The 13,246-nt window shown below is 37.6% G+C and overlaps 1 protein-coding gene across 4 annotated transcripts; it reads left to right on the forward strand.

Moving 5' to 3' along the window:
* Positions 1-503: 503 nt before the first annotated feature.
* On the forward strand, positions 504-12,585 carry c19h6orf136 (chromosome 19 C6orf136 homolog). 4 transcript variants are annotated; one of them, XM_058754492.1, is made up of 8 exons: positions 504-560; positions 669-759; positions 2,201-2,451; positions 4,967-5,641; positions 5,839-5,927; positions 6,646-6,846; positions 6,923-6,992; positions 11,145-12,585. In XM_058754492.1, exons 3-8 carry the CDS (start codon positions 2,353-2,355, stop codon positions 11,286-11,288), a joined length of 1,278 nt encoding a protein of 425 aa, XP_058610475.1. In that variant the 5' UTR covers positions 504-560; positions 669-759; positions 2,201-2,352; the 3' UTR covers positions 11,289-12,585. The 4 variants fall into 4 exon arrangements, with proteins under 4 accessions (XP_058610475.1, XP_058610477.1, XP_058610474.1 ...); XM_058754494.1 differs by having other exon boundaries at positions 544-560; positions 2,206-2,451; XM_058754491.1 differs by lacking the exon at positions 504-560 and having other exon boundaries at positions 567-759.
* Positions 12,586-13,246: the final 661 nt, after the last annotated feature.

Consider the following 13,246-nt stretch of genomic DNA (forward strand, 5'->3'; position numbering starts at 1 on the left):
CAAAACATTTTTTTTAGCTGGTGAAAATACTAGTTTTCTAATCATTTTGGCCATCGCTGTATATGTAACACTTAATGTGCTTGCTACAGTAGTAATTAAAAAAAAAAAAAAAAAAAAAGCTTCTGTAAAAGAATTGAAAAAGTTGTTATTGTAGATCATATAATATAATGTACTATTATGTAGTATAGATAACACTTTATTTTAGTGTCCTTGTTACATGTTACACATACATACTGTAGTAGTAATAAAATCTTCTGCACAATATAACAAGCAACTACCATAAACCAAATGCTGACCTTTTAGTAAACACATATTGTTAATTGATATAAAAGTGTGCTCTAATATAATATAATATAATATGAATATATTAATAAATTAATACATCTGAATATAAAATTTGAGCCCTGTCCATGGCTCTATCATGACAATGTAGACCTTGCGTTTAAGACTTTTATTTTGAAAAGAGAAGGCCGCCATGGCTCATAAGGGGCGCGAGCGTCTTGCAATAGCTCGCGTTCTCCGCTGGATGCCGCTGTAACAGGCAGATCCGCTTCTAGAAGGTGATACACGCATGCGCAGTTGCGCAGACTGGCGCTGGGCAAGGACATAAGGAGAGTGACTTTTGTGTAACGTTGACAACACATTTATATTCTTTTTAAATCACACAGAAATTTGCGTCAATCTGATTTGGATACACTCTCGCATCTCTGCACAGTGAGCTGACGCTCCACAGCATTTCAACAGATTCAGTGAGGACAGGTATGCATTTCATGTTTACAAGCAGGGCAGCTAACAAATGACTGGCATGTGTAGATATGAAGACTTAACAGACTAACTATTAACTTATCTGTCCAACCTAATCACACAGGAAACCTATGAGTCTTTCAGCAGAAGCCCTATCTTTTTTTTTTAATCGTTTACTTTGTTTCGGGATGAATTGGTAGTATTTGTTAGGTTGTCAGCGCAGAGTGAAATTGGTGATTTGTAAAGTGTGACCAAAGCGTGATGTGCATGTGTCAGGCTGCGTCTGATCTCTGTAAATACTGCCCTACTGTAAATATAAAATATTTGTCTAATCTAAAACGTGGATAAGAGGCTTCATTTAATTCAAACGCATGATTGAGCAATATATCACACTCCTCCACCCTTTCTTTTTTATGATATATTTCTGAATTAAAGTCTTGTTAGCATTTTTGAGCATCCAGAAATGCACCAAGGCCATCATAGGTGCATATTTATACGCTCCAAAATGCTATTTATATTGGTAATTCACTAGATTTTGAGACACTATATACTATACCCTTTTCTGCCTCACATTTGTTGCTGCCACTCACTCTTTAGTGAGCTGCCTGCTCAGACAGCATTTTTGGACATCTAAATGTGCTGCACACACACCTATGATGGCCAGAATGCTGTCTACGTAAGCAACTCACCCTGCATGGCTTGTGTACTTTTTCCTTCTCTTTTTTTTTAAATTTATTTATTTATTTTTTACCTTTTCCTTCTTAATCTTCTGCTGCCTCTGTGGGGCAGTAATGGAGATCATGTGCTCCTGCTGTACTAGAGTTAATCTCTCACCTGAGATGTAAAAGTAATATTTATTTAATGTAGTTTAGCCCATGTATCATGTGTTTATTGGACATTTTACTGATATTTTTTTTATTTTATTTTATTTTATTTTGTGTGTGTTCATTGTAAGAGTTTTGCACTTATGACTAAGAAGGTGTGCCTGTACACTACCAGTCAAAACTTTGTGTTCAGTAAGATTTTATTTTAAAGAAATTATTTTTTTTATCATCAAGGATGTATTACAGTGATCAAAAGTGACAATAAATACATTTATAATATTACAAAAGATTTGTTTCAAATAAATGCTGCTCTTTTGAACTTTCTATTTATCAAGGATTCTTGAAACAATTAACAATCGATCACGGTTTTCACAAATAATATTAAGCAGCACAACTGTTTTCAACATTGATGATAAGAAATGTTTCTTGAGCAGCAAATCATAATATTAAAATGAATTCTTAAGGCATTCTAATCTCAAAACTGATCACAAAATAAAGATAAAATGTAGACTTTGAATGCATTGTGAGTTGCTTTGTTTAAAAATGTCTGCAAAATTCATAAATGTAATGAAGAAGATCTGAATATCTGGTCTTGTTAGTGTGATTTAAATGTTTTTTATTTTTTGGCCCAGGTTAGGTTTTGAAGGACAGACGTTTCTCTGTGGACGAGTGAGTAATCAGAGGCAGTGGTGGATGGGAGAGTTCACGTTTCGTCCTCTTTGAGTAGCTTGAAGATGTCATCTTACTGAGACTCCATCGAGGTCACCTCAGCACCCTGACTTGAATGGCTGTGTGCAGAGGGGGTGTCTCTCTTTGGGTGGGGTGTGTCAGGAACCATGGTGGCAGGCAACCGATGACGAAACAGTGCTGGAAGTTATGTCAGGTACACATTGTAAAATGTTTTACCATGAAAAATGTATTTAAAAACAATTTTGAAAATAAGGGTTAAAGGGATAGTTCACCCAAAAATGAAAATTAGCCCATGATTTACTCCCCCTCGAGCCATCCTAGGTGTATATGACTTTCTTCTTTCAGACAAATACAATCAGAGTTATATTAAAAAATGTCCTGGCTTTTCCGAGCTTTGTAATGACAGTGAATAGGAGTCAAGATTTTGAAGGCCGAACAAGTGGATCCATCCCTCATAAAAAGTGCTCCACAAGGCTTCGGGGGGGTAATAAAGGCCTTCTGAAGCGAATCGAGGCATTCGTGTAAGAAAAATATCCATGTTTAAAACTTTATAAACCGCAATCTCTAGCTTCCGCTAAGTGTGTTTTCCAGCGGATGACGGAGGATGTAGGTGTAGTGTAAGCAAAGACAATAGAATGAGCAGGACTTGTCACTTGTACAGTTTTGAATGGGTAAAAATACAACGCTCAATATGGCTGCTCTATCGAATGAAGCCCCGCCCTCTAAGCAAAAGAACCAATCGGTAAAGTCAGCATTTAATCTTAAGCTTGGCAAACAGTTTTGGAGAATTTGATGTTTCCCCATTCAAAGAGATAGCTGCACTTACATGCTCGAGAGGCGTTTCAAAGATGGCCGCCGAGTGACATGACTTGCCTTAAAGGGACTTTGGCGTAAGCTTTAGTGAGAAGTGATGAACGTGAAAGCAGAGGAGAGAGCAAAACAAAACACCGGTCACAAATCAGAAGTACAAAATTAGGATTTGTAAAGAAAAATGTTGGGCGATTTCGATATAAGCCAAGAGGAGACTGGTTTTCCTTTGCTGTAAACAAAACTTTGCCTGTGCCTACTTAACCCACATGATGACTCGTGAACAACAGTTAGTAGAAACAAGAGATTATGGTTTGTAAATTTTTAAGTATAAATATTTTTTAGGGATGCAACGAAATGAAAATTGTTGGTCGAAGCCGAACAAAATAAAACACTGGGCCAAAGGCCAAATACCGAAATGGTTTTTCGCATTTTTTCCCCCATGTAGGCCTATTTTTTTTTTTCACCATTGCATAAATTAAATAGCCAAAATGTGTTTTTCACTGTTTTGTCCTGCTTTTCAAATAAAAAAATAAATTGCAAAACAACAATTAAAAATATTTACTTAACACTGAACATTTTTTTTTACATTCTAGCAGACATTATACCAACAGAGCACAATTTAACTTAAAATTAATAAGTTACTAAAATAATATTTTTGGCCATTTTTGAGACCCCCTTCTTGAATCAGGCATGTATTTTTTACTGTACAAATAAATGCAGCCTTGCTGAGCAGAAGAGACTTCTTTTAAAGCATTAGAATATAATACAGATCCCAATTTGAACACTGTGTGTGAATGTTATAACAAATGTATAGTGCTGTTGTAGGGTAATTATTATTATCATTATTATTGTCTTATTTTTTATTTTATTTTACAGAACAACAGTAAAATTACAATACTAACATTTATGAATGTTGATCGAGTTGGTGCTTTTTCTTAGATTTTATTTGGTGCTTCTTTTTGTTGACAACAGCATGCAGATATTTAAATGATTCTCATTACGAATTAGGGAAGATGTTTGTCGCACGTATCACATTGTCACAAAAATGTTAAAAATGTTACTGAGCAAGTAATTTTTCTTGCGCTTTGTACTTTGAACCCTGGCGCCGCGAGCTTGTGCAGCGCTACATGCAATTCATGTGTGTATTAGACAACATAACATTCTGCAGTTTATTTACTAATCGTTTGAGGCCATTTCGCGATTTTAATCATCATACAGTAACCAGCAACAACCACCTCTTCCTCTTCTCCTCGGAGACATGAGATGCAGCATGAAGCAGTCTCTCGCTGTCGGTGCTTCGTGCTTGTAATGATTTCTGCGTCTTTCTCTGACAGTTTATACTTTCACACTGCAGAGTGTTTGCTGCATTAGTGTACGCTTCTATTCGATCGCAGCACGTCATTGTTCGGTACAATTTATTATGTCTTTTCGCTTATTCGGCTGAACACCGAAAGAGTTTTTTTTTTTTGCTATTTTCGGCCAAACTATTTCTTTTGGTGAACATTCGGTGCATCCCTAATATTTTTCTTACACAAATGCATCGATTCGCTTCAGGAGGCCTTTATTCACCCCCGGAGCCATGTGGAGCACTTTTTATGAGGGATGGATGCACTTTATTGGACTTCAAAATCTACCACCATTCATTGCCATTATAAAGCTTGGAAGAGCCAAGGCATTTTTTTAATATAACACTGATTATTTTCCATATACACCTAGGATGGCTTGAGGGTGAGTAAATCATGGGCTAATTAAAATTTTTAGGCAACCTATCCCTTTAAGATCTGAACACCCAAATATTTGTATAATAAGTGTAAAGAAAAATTTTCAATTAATCAAAATCAAATGCTTTGACCAATTAGATTTGTCTGATTTCTAATCAGATACTGTCTGATTTGCAGACAACCGAATTTCACTTGAATGACAACTGTAGGACCCTGAGCAGTGCATCATGGGCCTTGGCTCCTCCGAACAGTCTGCGCTACCTGTCTATTAAACAGCCATCCCTGTCCCATCCCTTCCACCACGCATGCCAGCCGAACCGTGCAGCCAGCCTAGAGGAGGAGGAATGGGAGGAGGCCATCAGTTTGCCTGTCCTGCTCAAACCTGGAGAGACCGATGAGCAGCACACCGTGGTGGAAGTGCCCTTCCTCGTGCCGGCCAAACTAAGCGAGCTCCTTGCTTTGGGACCCAACAGACCCTTTGACTTGCTTTTTCCTTTAACCACTGTTGATGGGAGCAGAGAGGATGATATTAGCATTACCAGAAAGGTAGGGACTGAGGAAAACCAGCTGCCGGAGAGAGGCTCCTTCAGGAGTCTGTTTGAGACCGAGGGATGCCCTGCACCTTTTACGTTGGGATCTCGCTTCTTTTGCTTTCACTGCCCCGGGATGGAGTCTGTTTCGGAGATTGCGGATAAAGCAGGAAAGGGACAGGATGAGCAGAGCTTCTATCCGGCCCTCAATGTCACACATTACAGCCATGCTGAGACTGAGAGAGTGGACAAGGGCTCCAGCCAGAGAGACATGGAGAATGAGGAGAAGCTGGCCCTGATGCATGAAAAGCTGAGGGTGGAGGTAAGATGAGTTTTAGAGGGATGAGATGGACCACTTGTAGAAAAAATGCTTGATATGGAGGCTTTGGGAATAGAAGTCCTACAGCCTTCAGCTAAAGATATTAAATTTATGATACCTTTATTGTCAGATTGTATTTTTAAATCACGTTATTGCAATGTAATCTCAACTAACTGTTAAGGTTCTACATTGTGTTTCAGCTTCCCAGATTCTTTGTGAAAAATCATGACTACAGCATTTACTCTGAAGATGTTGAGTTTATCAATGGTCTTCTGAACACCAAAACAAGGTAAAGGCTTTCTAGGTGCATGTTATACTGGTTTTTAGGCCTGAAAGTTGTTTATACTAGCTGTCAGCGAACCCCTGTGACTGTTGTCTTTCAAACTCTGTTGGTTACATATTGCCAATAAATGGGTGTGGTAAACTCAGAATATGATAACAACTTGTCTTTACAGCTTATAAACAGGTCAACAGCACAATTACAGAACCGATGTGATAAAATTTGTCTGAGGTTTTTGCAAGCAAAACTATCTAATTTTGTTACCTCAAGATGTTTTGATTGCCTCATGTTTTATCAACTTTTTTTTGTTGTTGTTTTTTTTTTTTTCAAAGTCATTAAAAGTTTTTAAGGCAAAATGAATAATGTTTGTTGCATCTCAAGATTTGTTCTCAAAACGTTTTCTTTTATGTTGGAAAACCTTTTGCTTGCAAAGCATTTTTTGCAAGCACGTCAAAAAAAAAGTTTGACCAAGAAAAATGTTTTCAAATGCAAAAAAAAAAAATATTCTTGCAAGCAAAATGTTTTAAGATTTGATCTAAAAATGTTTTGAGGAAAACAAATGATTGGTGGCTTTGTTTGCTGATTACACCGTGACAGTAGTGACCCTCATGTTCCAAAATGAGTCAAAACTACCACTGAATGGCTGGTTTTGGCTTGTTACCAAAGTACCGGTATATTTGAAACGGCACGGCTGACTGGTATAATGCCTGTTCTTCTATCTCTAAAGGGGCCGTGTAGTGTACCAGCTGACTCTGACACTATGGCGATTGATGTGTCTGTGGTACTATGCGGAGGCTCGGCTGGAAGTGCTGAAGCTGACCAAGCATCCAGAAGATGGCTCCATCAAAGCTCGCTGGAGAGTCAAAGGCCTGCCCTTCCACTCCGTTCTGGTCTTCTTCTACAAGAAAGACAAGAGCCACCTCTACAGGTGAGACATACTGTGACAGCCTATCAAAACCTTGCTCTGTGCTCATCTTTGTCGTCTTAATTTTTTTTCTGTTCAGAACATATGATGCATTCTCCACCTTCTATGTTGGCTCTGATGGACGAATACACCGGCATAAAGTTGAAAAGGTGAGGTTTGCTTGAAACTAAATATTTTCAGAATATCATTGGTTTATATATATAATATATATACAGGTGCTGGTCATATAATTAGAATATCATCAAAAAGTTGATTTATATCACTAATTCCATTCAAAAAGTGAAACTTGTATATTATATTCATTCATTACACACAGACTGATATATTTCAAATGTTTATTTCTTTTAATTTTGACGATTAGAGCTTACAGCTCATGAAAGTCAAAAATCAGTATCTCAAAATATTAGAATATTACTTAAGACCAATACAAAGAAAGGATTTTTAGAAATCTTGGCCAACTGAAAAGTATGAAAATGAAAAGTATGAGCATGTACAGCACTCAATACTTAGTTGGGGCTCCTTTTGCCTGAATTACTGCAGCAATGCGGCGTGGCATGGAGTCGATCAGTCTGTGGCACTGCTCAGGTGTTATGAGAGCCCAGGTTGCTCTGATAGTGGCCTTCAACTCATCTGCATTGTTGGGACTGGTGTCTCTCATCTTCCTCTTGACAATAGCCCACAGATTCTCTATGGGGTTCAGGTCAGGCGAGTTTGCTGGCCAATCAAGCACAGTAACACTATGGTCATTGAACCAGCTTTTGGTACCTTTGGCAGTGTGGGCAGGTGCCAAGTCCTGCTGGAAAATGAAATCAGCATCTCCATAAAGCTTGTCAACAGAAGGAAGCATGAAGTGCTCTAAAATTTCCTGGTAGATGGCTGCGTTGACTGTGGACATCAGAAAACACAGTGGACCAACACCAGCAGATGACATGGCAGCCCAAATCATCACTGACTGTGGAAACTTCACACTGGACTTCAAGCAACATGGATTCTGTGCCTCTCCACTCTTCCTTCAGACTCTGGGACCTTGATTTCCAAATGAAATGTAAAATTTACTTTCATCTGAAAAGAGGACTTTGGACCACTGAGCAACAGTCCAGTTCTTTTCTCCACAGCCCAGTTAAGATGCTTCTGGCGTTGTCTCTGGTTCAGAAGTGGCTTGGTAGCCCTTTTCCTGAAGGCGTCTGGCGTGGTGACTCTTGATGCACTGACTCCAGCTTCAGTTCTCTCCTTGTGAAGCTCTCCCAAGTGTTTGAATCGGCTTTGTTTGACTGTATTCTCAAGCTTGCGGTCATCCCTGTTGCTTGTGCACCTTTTCCTACCCAAATTCTTCCTTCCAGTCAACTTTGCATTTAATATGCTTTGATACAGCACTCTGTAAACAGCCACACCTTTCAGTAATGACCTTCTGTGACTTACCCTCTTTGTGGAGGGTGTCAATGTTCGTCTTCTGGATCATTGCCAAGTCAGCAGTCTTCCCCATTATTGTGGTTTCAAAGAACAAGAGATACCCAGAATTTATACTGTAGGGATGGTCATTTATTCAAACTCCAATGTAAATATTCTAATATTTTGAGATTGATTTTTGACTTTCATGAGCTGTAAGCTCTAATCATCAAAATTAAAAGAAATAAACATTTGAAATATATCAGTCTGTGTGTAATGAATGAATATAATATACAAGTTTCACTTTTTGAATGGAATTAGTGAAATAAATAAACTTTTTGATGATATTCTAATTATATGACCAGCACCTGTATGTGTGTATATATATATATATATTAGTGGTGGGCCGTTATCGGCGTTAACGTGCTGCGTTAACGTGAGACTCTTATCGGGCGATTAAAAAAAAATATCGCCGTTAATCTATTCTCAAAGTTGGGTTGGGAGCTGGGTCTATACTACGCAAGCTATGATTACTTTCACCTTGATATTTTAGTGCGGATGTATACCTAGCGAATTGCACTGTAGGGGCGAGAACGAGTCTTGAACCTGTGTGTATGCGTGCTAACATGGATGCAGCTATGAAGCCGGGTTTGCTTCAGGAAAATTTATTTTTAAGAAGCTTCCCAATGGAAATCGGCAAGTCATTTCTGTTTCTACGTTACATGGTCGCGCTCTCTGTATCACGCGCACAGCGGAGTTCCGCCCCGGTGCGCACGCACAACCTGATATTGCCAAGTGCAACGTGTTCCTGGGTCAACATATTTTGTTGACCCTGGAACAACATTTTAATCAAAAATATAATCTTAACCATATTCCTACACCTAAACCTAACCTTACCCATGAGTAATCCCTAAAATCTGAGGAACTGATAGATGAATTACACTGATGTACAAGCACCAAACACTAATTATAATCCTAAACTTCACAAAAATTATAAACTGGTTCTTGAAATCTGATTGGTTAATCACAATGTTGTTCCAGGGTCAACAAAGATGTTGACCCAGGAACACGTTGCACTTGGCAATATCAGGTTTGGCGGTGCGCACACACACAAACGTAAGCGCACACACAAGTGAGCACACTCCCACTCCTATTTGTAAATATTAAGCCGCAAAACATCTATTTAAATATGACTTCTGTGTGTCTCTGTGTTAATGTATGGCACAGACGCGCGGGTTTGTTCACTACTCATACAGAAGCGCGCGACGCTTGCGGTGATATTAACGTCTGTCGTCTCACTAAATGAGGACATAAATACATGAACAACATCTCCAGAACTGCTCTGAGAGTCACTTCATGAGCATTCAAGCGTTTCATTTGAGAAAAACTATCCTCACGGCAACCCGTCAAAATAAAAGTTCGGTTTCACTTGAAGACATTGGGCAGAATGTAATAGGCTACTACTACTAAAACTATTAAAACCTTATCTTTAAGGAATAATCATACAATGTCTTCAATGTTATTATCAATATTAAATTCTTGATGACTGCTAGTTGTTTACTACTAGTAGTGAACTTATTCTGATCTACTTGGCAGAATTCAAATGAGCCATTTTAATCTAGATTAATTCCAAAATTACAGTGAGATTAATCTAGATTAAAAAAATTAATCTATGCCCACCACTAATATATATATATATTAAATAGAGAAAAAAAAAAGTTATTTTATTATTTTCCAAAAAAGTGTCATGATTCAATTCTGAATGATATTACACTCCTGTTTAAAAGTTTGGTGTCAGCATTTTATTTATTTTTTGTTAATAAAAACTTTTCCCTCATTAACTGGAACACTGATGGATATTTCAGTGCTTTCCCTAATTTTGAGCAGATAAAAGCTGAATTTTCCAGATTTATTTCAGTAAACTGATGGGGATTAGAAGTGAAAAAGGGGGGACAGTTTTGTTTTAAAGCGCTGTGTGAAAAACCAGGAAAGAGATGTGAGTGAGGATTTGGAGAGAATAGTAGCAGACCACATCTGCACAGTGTCTGTTGTCTTTTCATATAATATATGAAATAATCAGGAGGAACAACACAGCAAGTGGACTAAAAATAGATTTTGTGACAGATAATCTTTTAAGACTGTCACATTGAGATTACAAGCTTTTTATTATATTCCTGACAGATAACCAGTGTTGGGAAGGTTACTTTGGAAATGTAATAGGATACAGATTACAAGTTACCCTATTTAAAATGTAATAGGTAGTGTAACTGTTTTAATTACTTTATTAATGTAACTGAGTACAGTTGATTACTTTCTAAATTTCTAATGAATGTTTTCGACTGATCATCATTTTCAATCATTTACTCAAGTCACCTTTATTTATATAGCGCTTTTAACAATACAGATTGTGTGTCAGTAATGTATAATGATAAGATTAAACACTCAATTTTCAGTTAAAGGCATTTCATTGTTGAATTCAGAGATGTCATTGTCTAGCTCAGTTTAGTTTAAATAGTATCTGTGCAATCAAATCGACGATAATCGCTAGAAATTAAGTGTCCCCAACTGAGCAAGCCACAGGCGACAGCGGCAAGGAACCAAAACTCCCTCTGTGACAGAATAGAGAAAAAAACCTTGGGAGAAACCAGGCTCAGTCGGGGGGCCAGTTCTCCTCTGACCAGACGAAACCCGCAGTTCATCTGGGACTTTGGTTACCAACATTCTTCAAAATATCATCTTTTATGTTCCACAAAAGAAAGAAACTCAAACAGGTTTGGAACAGCCATTTTTGGGTGAGTTATCCCTTTAAGCCACCCTGCGCCCCCCTTGGACATCTGCTGAGGGCCTCTGATTGAAAAACAACATGTTATGGTGTCATCTCCGGTTTAACCTTTGTGCTTTATCTATGTTGGCAGGTTATGGAGGCTCGTCCTCCCTTGCTGCCCAAAGTGACCTCAATGCTGGCCGGGGCTCTGGTGGCACTGGGCATTCAGGAGCACCGGCCCGCCCTCAACCTGCTCCCACTCCTGCTGTCTTCCCTCCGACAGCCCCGAGCCTGAGCCGCAGCAGAGCGTGGACGCGTTTGGTCACACCTTTAAAAAGACTGAAAAAGATGCAGATTTTGTGTGGGTTGAGTGAATGAGATATTGGTAACCAGTTTTTTGGGGGGAAATCCGCAGGAACAAGAACAAATGAGTTAAAACTGTTCTCACTTGAAACAATCTTCTTTGTGCGCTCTTTCATTTCCATTGTTTGAATATCACCAAACTGGTTTGGATCGTAACAGACTAGCTAATACACGAGGCCATCACTAACTAGGAGGTTAACTAACAGGTTTTGATGACCCAGTTCGTTACAGGTAAATTCAATGCTATCTGTAAATGCATTCAGGCAGCTCGGCTGTAAAACTGGCTTTTAAAGCACATGCCAGATAAAAGGTTAAGATGGTTCAGCTCACATTCACAGTAACAGATCAGCAGATGAATTGGTCATGATATTTAAGTCTTGATCAGCTTACATTGTAATAATTAATTATATATATATTTTTTGTATTTATATATTAATTGGAGTTTTCATCAGATGCATTAGTTTAAATGTTATAGAGGAAGGTACATGAAAACCAGCTGTTTCATTTAGTAGCAGTGAACGTCTGTAGGGTTGCTGCCTTTTTGGTGACCTTTTAGGGAAAGTGATGCCAGGTACTGCTTTTGAGCGTAGAGAGTTTAGTTTCCTGTCTGGACTTGTTCTTGTTTGCCCTTACTTTCCACGTTTGAATTGTTTTCATTGTGCAAGTCACATGGTAGAAGTTATCAGCCAGTATGGCTCCCTGCATAATTACATTGCCAAATCTGCACTGGTCTTGCCATGCCGTCCATGTAAACTAAGCACTCTTATTTGAAAGACACATGCTTTCAAATTCTTTCCCATTGATGTATATTCAGAAGTGCATTTGCATCTGCAGAGCAACACGTGGGTTATTTTTCTCCAGGTTAATTGGTCAGTTTAGCTCAGTAATGACTTGTAGTGCGATAACACATACTCTCCACCCACAAGAACCGTTCAACTGCTCTAGCTTCCTGTGGTAAAGACATAGACCAAACATTTAATGGACATCCTGTGTCACAAAGTAGTCGGAACACATCTGTCTCAAGAGCTTGTGCTTTTAAATGGACAATAAAAGCTTGAAACGCTATCACTCCACAATCTGTGCAATTCAAAGCCGAAAGGTTAGAACTTGTTCAAGCAGATCCATATAAAACATGGCTGAGTAATTATTCTAGTGATTATTTCTGTGCTAATTACCCAAAAACCTGTGTTGAATATGTTGTGTGACAAATAAATGAATAATGACATTGATATTTTTAGTCTCTGTTATGTGTTATCCATTTCCATTTAGGTATTTGAATTATCTGGAAAATAATGTTTTTGTTGCATATAAAGGCATTTTCCATAAGTTACATTTTGTTTTAGGTTCAAATAGGACTTTAAACTTATATGAATATAGTTTAATGCTCTTTATTTTTGTTATAGCACACTACCTTTCAAAATTTAATTTTTTTTTTTCTCTTGAACTTGATCAACAGTGACAGTAAAGGCTTATATATATATATATATATATATATATATTTAAATGCTGTTTATTATAACTTTTAATATCAGCATATTAGAATGATTTCTAAAGTATCGTGAGACTGCAAACTGGTGTAATGGCAGTAATAAATACCATTTTGAAATATTTTTTAAATAGAAAAGTTATTTTAAATTTTAATAACATTTTATACATTTAGAGTTTTTACCGTAATTTTGATCAATTAATGCAGCCTTGGTAAGCATTTGAGACATATTTCAAAAACATTAAAAAAATCTTGCCAACCCTAAACTTTTAAATGATGTTTAATTTATTAAGATGTTCTATTTATTTTATACTAGTGTTTTTTTTTTGCAGCTGTCACCAAAGTTTGAGTTGAATAAATATTAAACAATGTAAATAAAATAGGGGTAGCAGGGTTGAAAGTTT

The sequence above is a fragment of the Onychostoma macrolepis genome, chromosome 19 (genome assembly GCF_012432095.1).
Source record: "Onychostoma macrolepis isolate SWU-2019 chromosome 19, ASM1243209v1, whole genome shotgun sequence".
Classification (NCBI taxonomy): Eukaryota; Metazoa; Chordata; class Actinopteri; order Cypriniformes; family Cyprinidae; genus Onychostoma; species Onychostoma macrolepis.